Source organism: Monodon monoceros, unplaced genomic scaffold (genome assembly GCF_005190385.1).
Source record: "Monodon monoceros isolate NGI ecotype Baffin Bay Population unplaced genomic scaffold, NGI_Narwhal_1 Super_Scaffold_18, whole genome shotgun sequence".
NCBI classification, from domain to species: Eukaryota; Metazoa; Chordata; class Mammalia; order Artiodactyla; family Monodontidae; genus Monodon; species Monodon monoceros.
Window position 1 is genome coordinate 135,769,646 of NW_021703774.1, and position 20,532 is coordinate 135,790,177.

The 20,532-nt window shown below is 54.8% G+C and overlaps 1 protein-coding gene across 2 annotated transcripts in view; it reads left to right on the plus strand.

Moving 5' to 3' along the window:
* SSBP3 (single stranded DNA binding protein 3) overlaps positions 1 to 20,532 on the plus strand; it is a 78,386-nt gene that overhangs the window by 32,969 nt on the left and 24,885 nt on the right. The window contains exons 6-7 of one of the 2 annotated variants that reach the window (XM_029227442.1): positions 18,290 to 18,370; positions 19,263 to 19,322. In XM_029227442.1, the coding sequence (XP_029083275.1) occupies positions 18,290 to 18,370; positions 19,263 to 19,322 (141 nt within the window). The remainder of the gene's footprint in view (positions 1 to 18,289; positions 18,371 to 19,262; positions 19,323 to 20,532) is intronic. The other variant, XM_029227443.1, reaches the window with a different exon arrangement.

The window sequence follows — 20,532 nt, forward strand, 5'->3', positions numbered from 1 at the left end:
GTTCCTTACAAAAAGACCGCCTCAATCTTGGCATCCCCAGCACCTGGTGTGCACTGGGGACCCAGGAAATGTTTGAACTGAGTTTGCATTGCTCGTGTTACTAGGAGTGGAGCCCAGCCGGCCCCCAAGCTCTAGGTCCAGCATTCTGACCAGGCTAGGCGGGTCCAGGGGTGGTGGTGTGGAGAGTGGGGAAGGACTTGGAGTTCTGGAGCCCGAGGACATGTGTTCTAGCCCCCTGCTTGTCCATGTGCTTGCTGAGTGACTTTGGGCAAGTTGCTCCCCATCTCTGGGCCCCAGTTTCTTCAGCAGTAGACAAAGCAGGGTGGACCAGATGGTCTCTGAGGGCCCTTCCCACTTGGATTTTCTGCTTTGGATCCAGATGGATTTTACATAATCAAGCAGTGGCATTTTTTTTTCACGCAGCTGAAGTCAGTTGGGCTGCACATCTGGCAAACTCAGCTTGGCTTTGGCCAGGCCTACTGGTCTGGGTGGGTCCCCAGCTCCTTGGCCCTAAGGTGGTTTGAAGGGAGGCGCCATCCAATGAGGATTTCTAGGTCCAGAGCTGGAGAACTGCAGGAGGGCAGGGGGTCACGGAGAAGGGAGCATTGGGTACAGGCTGTTTTTGTTCTTGTTTTGTTTTAAATTCCAATAATTGTTTTCAGTTATGAAGTGTTTTTGGACATGCAGCCTGCTTTCATTCTGATCACAGCGTTTCTGCAGAGGAGGCATGGCTGATTGGGAAAGTGAGACTCAGAAAGGTGAATGACCTGCCCAAAGTTATCAACCGAGGGCTGGAATCAGAGCCTAAACCCAGGTTCCTGGTTCCTGATCCTCGTGTTCTTCCACAGCAGTCAGGGTCCTAATGTAGATACATGTCTGATTGTCTAAGAGAAGAAGAGAGAATAGAGAACAAGAGAAAAGGGGGGAAAAATAATGGAAGGAGAAGGAGAAACTCTAGCCATCTTCTCTCAAAAGGAGCCAATGTTTCCATTCAAATGCCAGCAGAAGTCATAGGTCTACAGACTGTGCCTTCTCTGGAAAAGACAGCCCTGGGGGACCCAGCTCCCTTTGCCAAGCCCAGCCCCTCCTGCTCTGAACATGCCTAGAGACTTTCCGCCACGGTGGGGGACATGTAGGGCTTGACATGTCCCCTGTTCCAGTGAGTCCTCATCTCTGCTGGGCCAGCCCACCCACCTTTGAAGGAGGTTGAGGTCTGTCCCAGATAACCCCTCCCCATCAGTTACAGGGGGAGAGAGGAGAAGAAACAAATGATGTGTATAGCCCAGGAAGCAGAGAAATGATCCAGAAATAAGAGGGAGAGAGGTACACATGACCTTGGTCCTTTGCTGTTGAGATTATAGGATACACTTCTCTGCTTATCTCCCACTGGAGTAGCTGGGGTTTTTCTGGGAGAGAAGCAGCCTCAGGAGGTCTCTGATGACTGACTTGAAGTATCTGAAGTTCTGCCATGTAGAAGATATTCAGCCCTGCCTCTGTGAGGTCAGCCCCGTAGATCGCAGATCCTTCTGAGAAAAGGAGAGGGAGACCACTTGAAGTCTTTGTAGGGAAGACATTTCTACCACCTGCTCATTTAATGATGAAGTAGTGAGCTCCTTGACACTGGTGGTAACCAAGCAGAGACTAGATGCCCAGCAGAGATCCTTGAGGACTGTGAGCCTTGGGGTGGGGTGATGTGTTTCCAGGGAAGATCAAAGCCCAGCAGATGAGAACATGCCGGCAGCAGCAGCTCGGGCAGTTCGCAAGAGCTGGGCCGTTTCCTGCCTTCCTGTCCAGCGGGAAGCAGGCAGCAGCAGAGTGAGCTGACATTCTTCCTGCCAGAAAGCTGCTGCAACAGGAAGGACTACTCTGTGCTGATGAGGGCAAGTCTGGGACTAGGGGAGACTTGGGAGGAATTAAACCACCTTGTTTTTGTGGCTTTCAAAGCCTGCTACTAGGGAGGACTTGACGGGTGAGGGCCCAGATCCCCACTGGACAGCTGGTGAATCTGAGGCTAGAACCATGTGAGGCCTGGCCCCGGCTTGTTGTTGGCTCATCGGCCAGACATGGTCTCTTAAGGGCTCAGCGACCTCCCAGCCACCCAGCCGTGCTGAGCACTGCAGACTAAGGAGGCAGCCAGGGAACCTGCCCTCAGTGGCTCACACAGACTGTCTGGTGAAGGAGGCAGGGGTGATTACACAGAGGAGCCAGTGTGCCTGGGCGTGGATGTGAAAGGGTAAGTTTGGGATGGCAGGAGGTCCACACAGACACACGAAGGACTTGAACTTAAAGACAGAGGGGCACCGTGGAAGGTCCCTAAGAGGGGGAGTGACACGGTCCCAGGAAGAGCACCAGTGGCCTAGAGGGGCTGGGCTCATGGCAGGATGGCCAGCATGGAGGTGTGAAGCCCAGGCTGTGGTCCCCATGGGAGGTGGCCAGGCCTGAGCTGGAGTGGTGACTGAGTGCGGTGGCTGGTGCCCCCTGCCCTCGACGGGTGACCCCTCGCTGGATGTTTTAGCTGGGGCGGGGGGCGCGGGGAGCAGGGCCAGGAGGAGACCTGCTTTGGACTGAGGTGCGGGGTAGGGCAGAGCAGGAGGTGGGTGTGGGGCTGAGAGTCAGCCTATTGCCAAGTGTCCGGTACCTGCTACCCTCTTGGAGCCTTCCCTCTGCAGGGGACGAGACCCCGTATGTGGTCCCGTGGCTGCCCAGGCTAGCGCTTCCTGGCCTCCCCAGCCGTGCTCCCGGGTCCTAAAGTGGAACTGGCCGAAGCCCTCTCATAGTTGCTGGTGGGACACCCTCCAGATCAGCGAAGGTGCCCCGTCTGTGATCTCATTTGCCTGTCAGGTAGGCCTGAGAGCTGCTAGCATTCCCACTGTCTGGGTGAGGAAAGCGAGGCTCAGCTTGGCCAGAGTGCTGCTCAGGGAAGAGAGGCCTGGGCGGGGTGGTGGGGTCGGAGCTTCTTGATGAACTCCCTGTCTGCTGGGGAGCAGATTCCTCCGCTTTCTGGGCCGGCTCTCTGACCCCAGCCCCTTGCCCTGTCTGCTTCCCTGTGGGCGGAGGGGATCTGATAGGTGCACTGGTCCATGGGAGCGGACAGAGGAGCTGTGTCCCGGGTGAGCACGCGGGGTCCTCCGGGGGACAGAAGCACCCCCTCGTCCCCGCCCCTCGCCCTGCTGTCTGCCTCCAGACTGACAGAAGGCAGGGTCACCCCCGCTGAGAAGGATTAGAGCAGAGGCGGGGCGCCGCAAACGCTGGGCCCTGGGCCACGGCTGGAGGTGGGAGGGCTTGTTGTTCCCACCCCAAGCCCCCGCCTCTTCCAAACTGAGTCGCTGCCTGCAACAGCGGAACCCCCCCCCCGCCCCTCCCGTTACTGAGATGAAGCCAGGGGCAGCCTTTAAGCCTGAAGACCCCTACCCTGGGAGGTGGACGCCTGCTTTGAGTCCAGCCCCGCTGTTGCCAAACGGCTGTGTGTCCTTGGGGGGCCACCCTCCCCTGTCTGGACCTTAGTTTGCTCATCACTCTAGCGAGGGGTGCCCAAGAGGCCTTTATGAACCCCTGCCACTCTGAAGCATTGTGCACCGGGCTGTTCCTCCCTTCCCTGCCATGGACCCACTCGCAGACGTTGCCCCACGTTCACCCGGCCTGTGCGGAAAGGCCAGGGCGGGAGAGAGGGGGAAAAAGGACTTTTTTTCTTGCCGACACTACCTCCACAAAGGTCAGTCTGTGCTCCCGCCCCGCCCGGCAACCAGCCTGGTGCCTAACGTCTGCCCAGCGGCAGATGACCGGCCGGGGCTCCTAGCAACCGTGGACAAAAGGTTACTCCTGACGTGCCAGGCTGCCTCGCCCCCTCGCCCTCCCTCCTAAAAAGGGGGAAAAAAGTTGCCGCCGTGACCGGTGCTTGTGCCTGAGTGCACGCGTGGGCATGTTTGCGTCTGCACACGCAGACCGCCTCCCCCTCCCCAAAATGTGAACGCCACTCTCGCTGGTGAAATGGAAAGTTGAACGTAAATCAGTGTCCGCCACCCTGTTGCTATGCATCAGCAGCCAGCGCCTGGGAGGTTTGCTCAGTAACAAAGCACCCGGCGGCTCCTCAGGCCTCGACACCCAGGAACGCGTGGGCTGCAGCCAGCCCTGCCGCCCGCCCCTGCTGCCCCAGACCCGTCCTGGCTCCAATCCCTCTCCAGGGAGAGGCAGGGGAGAGGCTCCGGAGGGACCCTCAGACGTGGGAGGCCCGGGGGCCGTGCTCAGCTGCTGCTTCTCCCGCCCCGGGAGACCCCCGGGGCCACGGCCCCCCCAACCGAGCAAAGCCCCCCCCCCCCCCCGCTCTGGGCTTCTTCTCTTGAGCTCTAAACCGACGCCCGAATCTCTGACTTTTATGGATCTGATGCCTGAGGATTGGTGTCAGCAGCGCCTTCACCTCTGGTTTGTGAAGAGCTTGGGCTGGTTTATCCTTCTCCCCTTTGGACCTGGGTTTCTCTTAGAATTGCATTTCTCCCCCCGTGCTGGAGAGCTGCTCTGCCATGGGTGCCTCCGTTCCCCCAGAAGATTTCCCCACCTCTCACGGGTGTGGGGGGCAGGGGGTGGGGTAGACCTTCCTCAGCTCTTGCTTCCTTCTCTACAAATCATGCTGAGGGTATTTTTCCTTTAAAAAAAAAAAAAATCAAATTTCTCAGCCCTGTAGCAGAAGAGGTTTGAGGAAGGGAATTCCAGCGGAATCCTGGAATTAACACACCTTGGCATTACGTGGATTGAGATAGACCCCCTGAATAAGATCATGCTGCCCTGAAAGGAAAGTGCCCTTTGAGGAGTCTGGGCTGGGCCCAGGGCCTTGGGCCCAGACTGGGTGGTCAGAGGGCTTTCTCTCACCTTGCTGAGGTGCTCTTCTAAGAGCTGGGGACATAGCAGGAGACCCATAGTGTGGATTTTGGGTTCATGTCCTGTTTCTGCCTAGATTAACTCCCCAGCTGACCTTTCCCTGACAAGCTCCTTCCCTTAAACGAAGGCCTTGGAATCAGTGAAGCCCCTGGCCTAGGCCCACCCCTGGGTTCCAGGAAGCCCCATCTCTTGCTAAGACCAAAAGGGTGGGATTAGACTTTTTAAGAGCACGGGTGGGGCCATGGCTTTCATGAAGTGTCTGTTCCGTGCTGGGCTCTCTAAGGGGCTCCCTGACCCTGGGGACACCACTTCAGCTGTGTCTGCAGTGGAGGGGAGCAGAGGGCACCCAGCTGCAGGAGAAGCCTGGCCAAAGAGGGTTGTCAATGCTCAGTGGCTGTGAGCAGGGGCTTTGGAGCAAGACAGCCCACTGCCACTCCTGGTGACGTGTTCTGGGCGGGTTACCCGAGCTCTCTAGGCACTGATCTCCTCGGCTGTGCTGGGAAGCAGTCGTTCGGCACATTGCAGTGCTTCCTTTTCAGAGCGCTGGTGAGGATTGACTATACACATGCACGTATACTCGTGTTCAGTGATGGTTTATTACTGCCGTGGAAACGTGACCCAGTGTTGACCAATGGTCAGAAGCCCAGCGGCTGGGCCCCTGGAGCTCCCATGTGCCTGTTAGTTCATCTGCCCCCGTGTGTCCCATCCCTCCCTCACGCTCTCTAAACGTGCTTCCTGACAGCCCTGGGGTCATGCAGCCTGGGTTGGCACGTTGGTTGCCTTGGGAAAGTCCATTAAACTCTCTGAACCTCAGCTGCTTCACCTGACAGGTTGGGGTGAAGATATACCCCCTACCTCTTGGGGCGGATATGAGGACACCACGAAATGATGCCTGTGAAGCCCTGCCTGGCGCGGGTAAACACTCTGGCTCCTGTGTTGTGGATACAGGCAGGGGTGTCCTGGGCTGTTCTTTTCTGCGAGCTAGAGGCCAGGATGGAGGTAGGTCTTCAGCTCAACCAAGAGCAAGGGTCGCCGTGAGTTTTCTTCTTTTTCCATAAGGAATCTCAGGCTCAGTACAGCCTTGGTGGCAGTGAAGTGTGGGAGAGGTTCGGGGTATTCTCGAGATTGATTGGCTTTTTAGTGCTTAACCCTTCGGTTAGACTGACGTTTTTGGCACCTGCTAAGCACCGGGTCTTATTTGGTCCTCTAACGTGTCACCTTCCTTAACCCTGCCCACGTGGCGGTCCCCTTGGGCCCTGCCACCTTGACTCCTTGTCCCTGGTCCACCGACAGGAGCTGACAGGGGAGGTGGAAGCAGGAAAGCAGGTTGTATGTCCAAAAGCCTCTGGATCTGTTCCTGCCAAGCTCATCAGGGTGAGCTTGCTATTGTGAGTTACTGTCAGCTCTTCCCCCGGGGGCTGGGTCTTTGCTTCTGCCGTTGTCCCTCGGTACCCACGGGGAGATTGGTTCCAGTACCCCTCACCGATACCAAAGCCTGTGGATGCTCAAGTCCCTTATATCAAATGGCCAAGTGCAGTCTGTCTCCCCGTCGTCGGGTTCTGCCCCCGTGGATATGGAGGGCTGAAAGTACTCCTGAGTTCTGTCACTAGTGACTCACCTGGGTATCACTGGAGTTTCGGTTTCCTCACCTGTGAAACAGGAACAGCTCTACCTGCTTCACCGGCTCTGAGTTTGGGAATGTGTTCAGAATGAAAGGCAGATCAGGTGTCTGCACAAGGGCTCCTTCCCAGGGGCTGGTTTCTGGGCATCCGTTCCACGTACATCCAGGAGGGACAGCTCTCCGCCTGGCCCTGCTGGGCTCCCAGGGCTGGGAGGCAAGGCAGTCCCTGGCTCCAGGTGTTCCTGGTCTGTGTGGCAGACTCCAGCCTGGGCTCCCTGCAGGTCAGTGGAGTGACTCATCCCCTCCGTCAAGTGGTCTTCTTCTTGTCAGTGGTATCCCTTCGTTAAAAGAATAAAGTCCAGGCTCTTTTTACGACATCCAGACCTCTTTGTGATCTAGCCCCTGCTACCCTCACCCCGTTGTTGAACCAGCTCTTGGTTCCTGGGACAAGGGCCGGAGCTTTTGCTCTCAGACCCAGCCCTGCCCCGCCCAGCACGTCTGCAGGGCCTCTTCTGCAGATTGCAGAATTCTCCCCTCCCCTTCTTGAAGCCTCTTCAATATCGGTTCATTTTTATTCAAGAAGACTTTGACAAAGTCTTGTCCCATCCATGCCTCAAGGTTAAAAAGTGTACACCCAAAATGTGAATCTGATTAAGTGCCCCTTCCTCAGATCAATTATAATATCTAACTCCGAGAGACTTATTCTGGAGTTATGGAAAGGGTCTAAGAGTTTGGAGACTTGCAGTCTGTTCTGGGGCAGTGCCTTTATCTTTCTGGGCCTCAGTCTGCCCATCAGAAAAATGTAACGTTAGAAGGAGTAGACATGGGAGGTGCAGTGGTAAACAGAAGAAGCCCAGGCCCTGTCCTCTGGGGGCATCAGGGGCTTTGGGGGGCAGAAGAAGTAATGGAGCACTTCAGGGGCCAGATGGCTTTTGTGGAGTTGGCTGAAGAGCACCCCACATCAGGTGGGGTTGGTGAGGGCCGTGAGTCCAGCCTGAGACTAGCTCAGATTCGGACAGGTTACATGTTAGTGGGCAAGGGGGCAGCTCCCTGGGAGTGGGGTAATAGGAAGGTCTAGTCAGGGAAAGAGGGGCTTCCTGAAGGATTCCTTGGGGCGGGGAGGATCTGAGCACAGCTCTGTGTATCGGCAGCTGCCCTGTGGTGAGGGCTGGTCCCCAGCACTGGACGAAGTACTGGACGCTCGGTATCTGTGGCTCTCTGTCGGGAGGTGGGGTGGCCTGTTGTACAGGCGAGGTTAGGGAGTTTGGGAGGGGACTGCAGACGTGCCCCTGGTCCATGAATCCAGAGCTCTTCCACATGGCTGCCCCTCGTGTTGCCACTGAGGTGCTCCAGGTTTCAAAGCCCACTGCCTGGGTGACAGTGGGCGGGCTTCCTAAGCCCATCTCTCCCCAGTGTCCTGGTTCTTTCCCTCACCCCATCCTGTTGCTTCTCCTTAGCCAAGGAAGGAAGACAAGATCTTGGGCCATTCCCCAAGCTTCTCAGGGGAGAAGAGGCACGAGAAACCACCCATTCATCCTGGAAGCCATAAAACTAAAGGGGAAACCTTGGCCAACTTTCCTGTTTTCCTTCTCAGTCCTCTTCTGCCCAGTGGACAGTTGGGGTTGAATTCTGGCATCTGGATTTATAGCTTCCACAGCCTTGGTCTCCCTGTCCTACTTGGTAGGACGAATCTGTACTTTTTGGATCGTCTGTCTAGGCATAAGGGGGTAGGGCAGGAAGGCTGTGTGCACGCATGTGCCCGGAGAGCTTAAAGTCGAGCAGGAATTATCTGGGTGGACGAGGCAGTGCCTTTTTAACATGCACCTCGCCTTCACCGTGCTGCCGTGATGAACAGTGGAGCCTGAGTGTTGGCAAGAGGTGGCGTGGAGGCTGGCAGGCAGAAGCGGGATGCGTCTTTGCAGCCCTGTCCACTTTCAGCGCAAAAGGCAGTCTTTTGTTGGGGGCTGGGGGGGAGATTTGGTTCTCTTGGCAAGGTAGGCGTGTCCTCCCTGTGTTCTGCGGGATTGGCATGGCTCTGGATCCTGGGTGTGTCTCTGCCTCTCCCACTTACCCACAGAGCCGGTCTCTACTGCAACCAGTAGACGTCTGGGAGGAGAGAGTGTGCTATCCGGATGTCGGCCAGTAACCCACATGGCTGGGACTGGGTCTTGGAAACCCTCGCCAACATTAAAGAGGGCTGGCTGTTCAGGGCTGTAGTGTGGCTTAGTGGCGGAGCAGGTACACACTCCATGTGTAGTTAGCAAGAGATGCGAATTAGCACCCCAGTTGTGAACTCACTTTTCCAGTGGCCACAGGTCTTTATTTCTAACTCGAGGAAGGGCACAGAAACGTCTTTGGAAAGGAATGGGATGGATGTGTGCTTTCCAAGACATAGGTCTGATCACCACTCCCTTGCACGAGCTCCCAAAGGTGAATGACCCCACTCCTCACCCTGAAGGTCCCAGCCCCAGGGTCACCATCTTGTGCATGAGCGCCCCCCCTCAGCACCACGCCCACTCGTGCCTCTGCCACACAGATGCCGATCTCAGCCCAGAAGCCCCTTTCATTTCTGCTCTGCCAGAGGACGCCTGTTCATCCTTCCATGCCCTGCCTATGCAATGTGATGGTTCTGTAATCGCACACCTGGTGCCTGCCTCTGTTGGAATGCTGCTGCGGTCACAGTTACACCTTGCTCTCTCCACACTGCCTGGGACTCTCTCAGGGAAGGCCAGAGTACTGCTTATTTTTGTGTCTCCAGCGCTTAGCTCACACTCAGCCCAGGGTGCTGGGACCCAGTGGCTGGGTGCACTGCCAGGTGGACGTGGGTTCTGCCCATAAGTTCTGCGTATTAATGCTTTTTCCTGTGTCCCTGGAAAGAGTGCTGAGTTCTGTGGACAGAGGCACATACAAAGAATCTTCAGCAGGGAGGCCTCAAGGGTTTAGCAGCAGCGGCTGGAAGCAGCGTCGCCTCTCCTTGCCCTTCCCCCACCCCAAGCACAGCTTTTCAAGGTAGATAGAACACTTTCCTGAGGTAATCCTAGAGAATTCTTCTGAATTCACTGCATAGGCGAGGGTCAAACAGCACGAACCTGCTGAAAGAATTCAGGGTTGGAATCAAGTCCCCAGAATGTTTTGTGCTGGCGAGCGAGGGAAGAGTGTGTTCCCCAGCATTGTGGCAAGAATGAACGCAGGGAAGATGGTTAGCAAGAAGATGTTCTGGGACCAAACAACTGGTCATGAATGCTGGTTATTGTGTTATAGTAGTGAAAGATCATCTTGTTTAAGACCAATGGCCCAGAAAACCGGGGCTCAGAGATTGGTCACATGGCATGTTGGTGGGGGAACCAGAACTCAGGTTTGCTGACCCCGGATCCGGGCTCTCATTCTCTTGTCGTCAGTGGGATAGATCCTGGCTCTGGTAAATAATGCTGTGTCGCTGGACTTCAGTGTTCTCCTTTGTAAAATGGGGTTAATTTTTGCTTCATTTATCTTATTAAAGAGTTGTGAGGTTAAAATCAGAAAGTAGATCTAGCACTGTTTTGCTTTTCCTTGAGAATTTAAAAAGACTCCAGTTTTTTCCCTCTTCAGTCTTGAAAACCGTTACTAAGCTCAAGGGTCAGCAAACTTTTTCTGTGAAGGGCTGGATAGTAAATATTTCAGGCTTTGTGGGCCATCTGATCTCTGTCACAACTGCTCAACTGTACTGATACAGCATGAAAGCAGTCTCAGACGGTACACAAATGAGCGTAGCTGTGTTCCAATAAAACTTTATTTGCAAAAGCAGGTGACAGGCCAGATTTGGCCCTGAGCCATAGGTTGCCGACTTTTCCTGTAGCTCAGCCACAGTGGTGGCCGTGCTCTTGGGGTCCTCGTGCGGCTGCTGACCCCAGCCTCCACTCTGGGTGTGGTGCAGGGCGCCAAGCCAGGACTTGGGACCAGTGAGCCTGGGGCTTGGCTTTCCCGTCTGTGCGCGGGGCTGGGGCAGACTCAGGGAGCAGCACTGGGGGGGACTCTGGTTAGGTCTTGGACGCCGCCTGTACTTTCATTTGCCATGTTTCCTCCCTTTGTTTTGAAAACCGTCGCCTGCTGATTCTGCGTCTCTGTCTCCATGGGACCTCTTGAGTAAAACATGATCTGAGTGCCTCCTGCGGGGTGTCCTGGCGGCCCGTCCCGGGAAGCCAGATTCACAAGCGCACAGACCTCTTGCCCTCGCCACCTGCCCAGCACTGTCCTGGCTCCTTGGCGAGGCACGGGGAGGAGGGGAGGTCAGCTGGGGCCTTTGCTCAGCCGGAAATCAATGAGTCTTTCGCTGATCCTTGCACATAATGTTCCCCGGTGGCTTTGAGGATTCCTGAGGCTATGCCGAGGTGACTCCAAGGGAGACACGTCGTATACTGTTGCTCCTCTCACTGGCAACTTCCCCACCATCCCAGGAAGATGGGCCACCACCACTTGTCAGACCTACCTTACCTGGTGCCCACGGAGGGCCGTGATTGCTGTGGGCTCATCTCCCGGAGGCCGGCAGCCCCCTGACTGTGAGCTCTCAGGGCTGTGCTGCAGCCTGGCCATAGCTCCACGGTTGGATGTGGCCCAGCTCAGCCCCCTGTAGCCTTGAGTTGGTAACTTTAGCTCTGTCTCCAGCCTCTACTGCGCACGTACACACGTAAAGATGCCTCTTCCCCAGAGGGGACAGATAGAAGCAGAATAGGAAGGCAACTGTCCGAGTCACTGACAAGTTCGTTCCCATGGATCGAAATGCAGAAATAACTTTTTCTGAGATGAGCTGCATGTCAGCAGCTCCTTGGCCCCGCCAGGTGGTCAGCCTCCTGCCACAGGGAGGCTATGGGTGGAGGCACATCGTGTTGACAGATTTGGGATGTCAGTGGCACACGGGCACACCTTGGCCCTCTCCCCAGAATGGGCTTATGGCATTTCCTGTCAGCATTCGTGTCCAAGGAGCAAATTGGATTGTCTGTTGCATGCCTGTTGCCATGTATATAATTAATGTAATTTTATATTCACTCAGTTACAGTAACACGCCCAACGGGCGGATTGCACAGGTCACCAGTAATGCGGGTCATCGTTTCCTGCTGCCAGTTGATGAAACCCACCCCTGCATTCTTGCCAGACCACTGGCCAGTATCCCCAGGAGTCGGGGGCTGGGGGGAACAGGGATGTGTGGAGAGTTTTGTTTCTTAGCAACCTAAAACTTCAAGTCCCCTTTCCCCAAAGGCCTTCTGACTAAAGGCAGATTTGGCCTTGATGGTAATGACGGGGTGTTCAGCTGTTCCCAGAGCACTCTCACAGCTTTTCTGCAAGGAGAGTGTCACCTGGATTCTTCGCTCCTTACAGAGGAGCAGCCCCATGCCTGGGGCTGTCAGGCAGGACTCCAGCCCCAGTGCCATGGGCTCTAACAGCCGAGTTCTCCCCACTGGCCCACCTCTGCACCCAGAAAACCTGGGACTCAGTCTCATCTCTGTTTCTCTTGAGAGTCCATGATGTCCAGGCAGGTTGAAGGCAGCTTTGGGGAGTATGGGATGGCATTTGGCGAAGGAGCCGTGAGTTTTGGAAATACTAAACTTAGCATATAGCTTTTATTACCTTTCTCCTTAAAACAAACAAAAAAAAAACAGATTTTCTTTTTTATTTGGTTTTTAATTTTATGGCACTGTCCTCCCTCACTCCCAAGAGTCTTTAGCTCAGAGGACCAGCGTGGTCATTCCTGTTGTTACTAACGTTTCCTCCTGGTTCCTTTTTGGAACCCAAAAGTGTTAGATGTGCCCACCCAGGGGCTGGCTGACTGTGGCTGAGGGGTCCGCCTGCTGGCCACGCCTCACTGCTCTGCTCAGGCCCTGCCCTGGATGTCCACGTGGGGACTGTGTCACTGCCCTGGAGGAGCCCACGTGGCATCCACAAATAAGGCAGGATGTCCAAAGAGGATGCACCACGTTTGGAGTGCACCTGGCTGGGTAGAATAGGCCAGGCTTCGCAAAGGAGAATGTGTGGGCTTTCAACAGGCTGAGGAGGGCGATCCCACAGAGTAAGTCTAGCTCTCGCTTTCCCTGTAAATGGGCTGTGAGTGGCTCTGGAGCATCAGGCGTGGGGACTGTGGAAGCTTGGGGACCTATGCGTAGCACCGTCAGCTGTACCACCTCCCTGCAATACCTGTAGAATATCCCATTTTCCTTATGAGGAAACCATACTCACAGCATGTCCTGGAGGAGCTGGGATGGATGCCAGGAAGCTTTCCCCATTGTGCACAAGCATGTCTCTCAAGGATAGCTTCGGAGGGAGGAGTGCATAGGTGGGTCCTGCAGACGGTTCTGAGGTGCTTTTCTGCAGAGACCTTGGATCTGTTGTACTCTGCTCCCCACCACATCGATGATGGCAAAGGCACTTTCACTCAACTGTCAGCATCTAGGGTTTTAGTGGAATGGTCCATAGCAGAGCTTCCCCGGGCCCTGCCTAAGTGGCTCTCGGAGGCTGCCACCCAGTGCCGAAGTGGCAGGAAAAAGAATAAGGAAGTGCGGCAGTTAACGTATTTCCGTAACGTCTGAGGGGAATGGCAAGTCCATTAACAGGGTCTGGGGCAGAGCGAGGCCCAGACAGGAAGTGGGCAAGTCACCTTCCTTTTCCCAGATTCAGTGGCAGGGATTTCCCGAGTTGGGGTGTCCCCTCGGCACAGGTCTCCTTGCCGTCACCCCATGGAGGCAGGACTGTACGATGGAAAGAGTTCTGACCCGCCAGGGGCCCCCAGTTCTCATCCCAGCTCCCTGTTGGCCTCCGTTCTGTGGCCTCCCTGAGCTTTGGTTTACCTGTCACCTTCTCTTGGAACCCATGGCAGTTTAAACCAACACTCCAGCCTGTTTGTCACTGTGTCCTCATCCTTCTCCCCAGCTAGCCTGGGAGCTATCAGGGCCAAGACGAGTCCAGTGCACTTATGTGACCCTCCCTCACCCCCGCATGGGCTGGCCAGACACATGGAAGGTCAGCACCCAGGATATGTATGTGGGTGAGTGGCTGGATGCACCCACAAGTCCTTCAGCCTCTAGGAGCACTGCTCACAGGCTTGTAGAATGGTGGACCAGCTAGGCGGCCCAGGACTCTAGAATCAGCCTGGACCCACCACTTAATAGCTTTGTAATCCAGGTCAAGTGGCTTCGCCTTGCTGAGCCTCAGTTCTGTGGCTATATAAAATGGAGCAATTAAGAGCGCTTCCAGTGAGGAGTTGAGATGACATGAGCTGATGCAAGTGAAGGCCATCTGTACCGTGTGGCAGGTGTGGCTTCGTTATTATTACTGTAATCGTTCCCGTTTCACTGATGAGAGAAGCGCAGTCAGTGGCAGAGTCAGGATTTGAACCCAGTTCTTTCCAAACCCTGTTTCTTTGTCTGCATGGATGGGGACGTGATACCATGAAGAGAGCGAGCCCTGGGCTGGAGTTAGGTGATGTGGCTCAGCTGCCAGCTTCATCTGTGTGGCCTTGGACAAATCATACCCCTGTCCTGCGCCTCTCTTCTTCCCCATGAACGAAGAGCATTGGAAGCAGTGATGATCTTTCAGGGCTGCCAACAAACAGGTGACTGCTGGGCAGGTATGGTTCTCCCCAAGCTTCTGGTGGGGACCCGCAGCCTGGTCCAGCCCTATATTTTGTTCACCTCAGATGTCTGCCCGTATCCATGTCTCTGGCACGTCAGGAGGGTTGATTGGGCAGCACCTAGGATGAAAAGCCTCCAAGGTCTGTGAGGGAGATGGTCTAAATGGAGCTGGATGCAGAGGGTCATCCTGGCCAAGCAGGCTTCCAGATGCACCTATTTTGGGTTCTTCTAAAGCTTTCAGCAAGTAGAAGCCAGGAAGGCCCCACTGGCAGTGTGAGGGCGGGTGGGAGGGGGGAGAGTTGTCCTGTGTGAGAACACTCGGTATTACCAGCTTTAAGACTCCCGCTCTCTCTCACCTTCCACCTCCGTCCTCTCCACCTGCCTGCCAGATCTGTGCAGCATCTGGGGAAGAGAAAAGCCAACATCCCAACAAAGGTCAGAATCTTAAAACAAGTTCTTTTTTTTTTGTCTGCCTCCTACATAGCTTTTTGCTCGAGTGGTTAACAAGTTGAAAAGACTTAAGGTCTGTTTTCTCTAAACCTACCTGTCAGTCTCTTGTTGAGAATGCAGACTAGAAAGAGAAGAACACGTTTTTGTGGTTTAATAAAGCACAGGGCAGCAGATGCCATACCTCCTCATGGAGATGGGCAACACGTCTGTCATCATCTTTACACGAGCAAACATTTTCCCACTGTGGAGCCCCGTTCTCAGCTCCTGAGAACAAGCCAAGTGTGCAGGGCCCTCCCTGCGCTGTTGCATCCAGTCTCAGGGACAGAACCCAGACACAGATACAGTGACGGAGAGCTGTCAGGCTGAGTGGAGGTAGCAGAGATACAGAGGATGGAGATTTGGGAGGATGTGGGTGACCCATTGGCAAAGGTGGGCGTCTGGCTCCACGGAATAAAAGCCTTCTGGCTGTGACGTTCCCAGTAGTGCTGGGGGCCGTGCTGGGAGGTACATAAGCAGAGCCTGGGCACCCTGACTGGGCCTGGGAGAGGAGCTTCATGCCCTGGGGAGGTGAACGCTGAGCTGTATCTTCGCCTGTGTCCAGACTGTGGTGGGCTTTTCTCTCTGGGTGACCGGCTGGCCTGGGCTAGGGTTCCCGTGTCCTCGGCACTCCAAACCCCAGCTCCAAGTCAGAGGAGAGACTTCAGAACCACTGCCCCCTCTCAGGGCTTACCAGCCTGCTCCCCACAGCTCCCCCCGGGACAGAGAAGTTGCTGGGCTAGGGCCTCTAGCCTTAGCTAGAGGAGTAGCAGTAAGGGACCAGCCACACTCCCTTACTGATACTCCTTGTCATTTGTCCTGAAGCAGCGGCAGGGAGGCCAAGTTGTTCCCTGCCCACTCATTAGGGCCCAGGCAGCAGGGTCCTGCAGAGAGCTTCTGGGGGAGGTGCAGAGGTGAAGCACACACGCCAGCACTGCCCTCTGGACCTCCGGGGGCCCAGGCAGCCGGAATGCAGGGCCAAGGGGCAGCTTGGAACGACAAGACTCGGGTTTGAGTGCTGGCCCTCAGCAAGGACTGCTTTGACCGAGGCCCCAGTCTGTGGCTGCCTGAGGGGCTTTACTTACTTTTTCTCTGATCACTCAGCGAGTCAGCTGCTCCTGATCTCCACTGGCTGCCGGGTGCACAGGTGTGAGGGACCTGCCCGAGCCACACCGCTGGCCCTGAGGATCACGATGTTACCAGGGAGGGCGGCAAAGGATTGGGAGGGAGGAGGCACTCCTTCCTGCCAAGAACTGAGGACCCGACAGAAGGCCTTTGCCCCCTCTTGGAGACTGGACCTCACCCTTGAACCCTCCTCCTCCGTTCTCTTCATTTTCCTTTTTTTGGGGGTTGGCTTCAAATTATCTTATTTTGATTACATTGCACCCAAGTTTCACGGTACAAAAGACTTGCAGGTGCAAATATGTCCCGCCTTCATTAACTTCCCCTCCCTTTTTAATTTATGTGATTTCAATTTTCCTTCCCTGTACTGTTAATTAGGGGACCCTCTAATCAGTGCCATTATCACAGTGGTATTCATGTTTAGGAAAGCCGCTAAACAAATGCTTGCAAAATTGCTAAATGGCTAATTAATGTCTGTTAATTAAGAAAATTGCTCATGGTAACAAACCATGCCGTTGCTGGCAGCCGCTAGAAAGACACACACTTGTTGAAATTAGTAGCGTGGCAGGTAGGGGAACATCTGCTCCGCGGAGCTTTTGGGAAGTGAGCAGCCCCTCACTTGGCCGAGAAGCTCCAGGCCTGTCCTGGGCATGGCCCCCTCTCCTCTCTCTGCACACCTCTCTCTGTCTCCATGCCCGCCGGCCCGAGCCCACCCCTCCGCCCTCTCCCAGCTCTGGGCTTTGCTTCCTGAGCCAGCAGCAGGCTGCACAGCCTGGCTTCGAGGGAGGAGGCTGAGGAAGAAAACCCTGCCTGGGTCTCTCAAAGAGCCCTTCTCCCTCTCTTTCTTAATGAAACCACACTCATCCCCCACGCGTGTTTTGAATTTTTCTCAATTTCCAAGGGTAGCAGCACAGCCCCCAGTGCAAAGAGTGAATTAGGGTGTGCCCTCATCAGCAGGACCGGCCCCCCACGCCCAACGTCCCGAGTGGGCAGCAGGGCACTCCCCTGACTGGATTTTCATGCTTTTTGACTGTGACCCGCAGTAGAAAATACATTTGACACAGTGACCCAGTACACACACACACACACACACACACACACACACACACACACACGTATATTTATAAACAGAGATTAATGAAAAGTATCTGCCTTAAAACACACAAGGCTGTCCAATATTTTCTATTCTTTTTTAAAAATTTATTTATTGATTTATTTTTGGCTGTGTTGGGTCTTCGTTGCTGCACACGGGCTTTGTCTAGTTGCGGCGAGCGGGGGCTACTCTTTGTTGCGGTGCGCGGGGTGCTTCTCGTTGCGGTGGCTTCTCTTGTTGCGGAGCACGGGCTCTAGGTGCGTGGGCTTCAGTAGTTGTGGCCGGCGGGCTCAGTAGTTGTGGCTCGCGGGCTCTAGAGCGCAGGCTCAGTAGTTGCAGCACACGGGCTTAGTTGCTCCGCGGCATGTGGGATCTTTGCGGACCAGGGCTCGAACCTGTGTCCCCTGCATTGGCAGGCGGATTCTTAACCACTGCGCCACCAGGGAAGCCCTCTATTCTGCTTTTTATCGTGTTCCGTGTTTTTAAAAGCAATGACTGCAACCCACTGAATTGATTTCACCATCCACTAATGAGCTGCAGCCCACGGTTTGACCAACTCCGTGGTTTAAGGGAATTCATCTGCTCATCTCTTCTGTGGGGAGTCGAGGCCAGCATAGCCCAGGGCTTCAGGGGTCAGCTTGGGATGGGGGTGGCTGGAATGGAGAGAGCCCCGTCCCACTGCTCCGGCACACACCCGCTCAGGTCTGGCTGCAGGGGTCAGGGTCAGCCTTGGACCCATTGGGCTTCTCCTCCTCTCTCTATCATCTACCGGTTATGTGGCCATGGCCAAATCTCCTCATCCCTTGAGACTCAGTTTCGTCATTGGTGGAAATAGGAATGCGAAACCCATGTCACGGGACCAATTGCAAGTGAAGGCGTGTTAATGAGTGCGCTGAGTGGGCGCCCGGTGACCGTCTCCTCCTCTTGTCCCCCATGTGTTCAGTCTCTGGCACCACCTCGCTCCTCCTGTCTGTTCCCATTCATCCATCAGGGCCCCTCCCCTCGGTAGACTGGTCACCCGGTCCTGGCCCACGACCCGTCTCCATCTACCCAGCCCGGGAGCTCCCAGAGGGCAGGGCCTCCCGGTCCTTCCGCAGCCGCAGCCCCCCTCCCCGGAGGCGGCTCATGGGTGCCCTGCAGGGTGGGTCAGTTTCTGTGCGTCCCTTCGCTCCGCCCCCATCTCAATCAACGTATTTAACATGGCAAACTCCGCTGCAACGGCCCGCCCCCGTGTGCTTCCACAAAGGAGCTTGATTTTATTTGTCGTGCCTGTAAGTCCCCCGCGAATGTGTTTATCAGCTTCTCTCCCTCCTGCCCGCCGTTCACACCGTTGAGCCGGCGACCCAAGCAGCAGCTTGCACCTCCCCGCCAACCAGAGCCCTCCGCCTGCACGCCCACCCGCCCTTCGTTTTGGTTTAATTTTTGTTCTTTTAAGCTTCTCCTGCGCTTCTCCATGTGCTGTGATCTATAACCTGCCTCTACTGTCTGGCCTCACAGGGTCCTCCGGGGTCACAGCCCTCGCCGCACGCACAGCCTCCACCTCACAATCCCAGCAGCATGATGGGACCCCACAGTCAGGTAAACGCACTGTGGCTCGCCCGCCCGCCGGGGGGCGCGGGGCACCAGGAGGACAGAGCCAGCAGAGGAAAAACAAAAATCAAAATGTGCTCTAGCCATTGCCTTTGAGGAGATTTGACCAAGGAGATTTCCCCCCCCCCAAAATATATCTTTTTTTCCTAAAGATAGTCTTCATTCCTTGGACATCACATCCCGCTTGGATATGAAACCAAAAGAAAAGGAAAACTATTTCTGTGACCTTGTCAGCGGCCTTTGCGTTTTTGTCTTTTCCTCTCACTTTTGGTTTGGTTTTTGAGTTTGGTTAACCATTGTTTGTAACCAAAGCTGCATCCCTGGCCTTTTCTTTGTGCACTCTCGCTGCTGAGAAAGCTTTCTTGCCCATTCCCCCGCGCCCCACCCCCACCCCCCGCATTGAGTTAGGGCGCCCGCTGTACCCTCACTGTTTTCATTGTGTACCTCCTCCCCGGCGCTCCCCTTCCCCACCCCCTTTGTCGGTGTTGTGAGTGCGTGTGAGCGCGCGTCCAGCTTTGTCTGCACGCTTGAAAATTTTCTGTACAAGTCCCTTTCCGATTCTTTCACTTGCCCTTACCAAGAGCAGAGGTCTCCTCCTTTGCCCTGCATTGCTGTAACCGTTCCTCCGTGTCCTGTGCCGGGTCCCAGTTGCTGCCCCGGCAGGCATCCAGAGTAGATCTCCGCCAACAGGTGCAGGGTATATGCACCTATCACTCCCTCCACCCAAAGGAAGTTTTGCCCGGAGGGAAGAGGCCACCGGGAGGAAGAGAGTTTAAAAGATGACTAGTTGTAACAAAACTGGACTTTGTGGAGAGGAGCGCTTTTCTGTCTGTCACCGCTGAGTGCAGGCTGTCATTGAACTAATGCCCTGTAATTGCAGCCTTTTATGTCACCGCGATACGCAGGCGGCCCCCGGCCTCCGATCAGAATGGGAAACCAGGTACTGTACCTTTTCATGTTCTCTCCCTTCACTCGGCCACCCGTGAACCCAGCTGGACTTGGACTCAGATCACAATCTGAGAGAAGGGCTGGGAGGTGGAGGGACAGTTTTAATGTGGGAGGCTTATAAACAGGTCCCCATGCAGCCCCTCTCAACATTTCACCTGCCTCTACCGGTGGGCTTTGGGCAGCCAGTTCTGGAGCAGCAGGCGGGGAATGCAGGGTTTCCACTATTCTAGAGAAGGTGGTAATGCCCCAGCCCCTCCCTTCCAGCCCCTTCTTGGAAAAGGGTCTTCCTTCTTAATGAAGTTAATTGACAACGTGCATTTTTTCCTGGAAGCTTTTGAGAATTGCCAAGGCTGGTAAATATAATCCTGCTATTAAGGGGAGAAATGGCCAGTAGGAATGCTTAGATCTGGAGCCTGGATGCAGCGAGGAGGACATTTGTAAGTTTTTAAAGCAATGTCTGCCTGCTTCCCAGACCCAACTCAGAATAAGAAAGGATTTGTTCATGTAATTAGAAAAGTGGTCTGCTTACGGGGAGGGGTTTTCAGCCTGGAGTTGTGGGCCTTATCCTGGCCCATTAGGGTTGGCAATTCGAGGTGGTCTGGAGAAATCGGTCCCCAGCTGCCCTACCTGATTCAGCCCATCCAGGGGCGGGAAGAGAGCTGCAGAGGTAAAGATGAATTATCTTCTTTTTAGGGTAGACAGACTTAAACTTTAAATAAAAAGTCAGGGAAATTTATTTCCATGCCCATACATCTTTGTATACATAATTCTTAGAGTGGCCTTGCAGAAACCCTTCAGAAAGTCTGACCAGCAGTGCCAGTACATCCAGCCCTTGTTGCCTTTGGAGCTGGGAGTTAGGTCACCAGCTAGATTGGCATTACCTGAATGTGATCCCTTTCATTCTCAAGACTCTGCAAGAAAACTCCTGAGTGAGACAATACAGGGACTTTGGAGAGATGCTCTTAACCAGGGGACTCCAATTTTAAAGTTAAATAGCCTACCAGTTTCCACTAATTTTTTTTCTCCAAAAATCTTTTCTTTCCTGTTTTCTCTGACATAAAGGGGAAAAATTCGGACAATAATTAAGAGACCCAGCTTTTTGAGCAAAGAGGGACCCTAGGATATATCATAGATGAGGAAACAGAGGGTCAGGGTGGAGCAGTGACTTCCTTAAGCGTCTCAGTGAGCTGGGCTCATGTCAG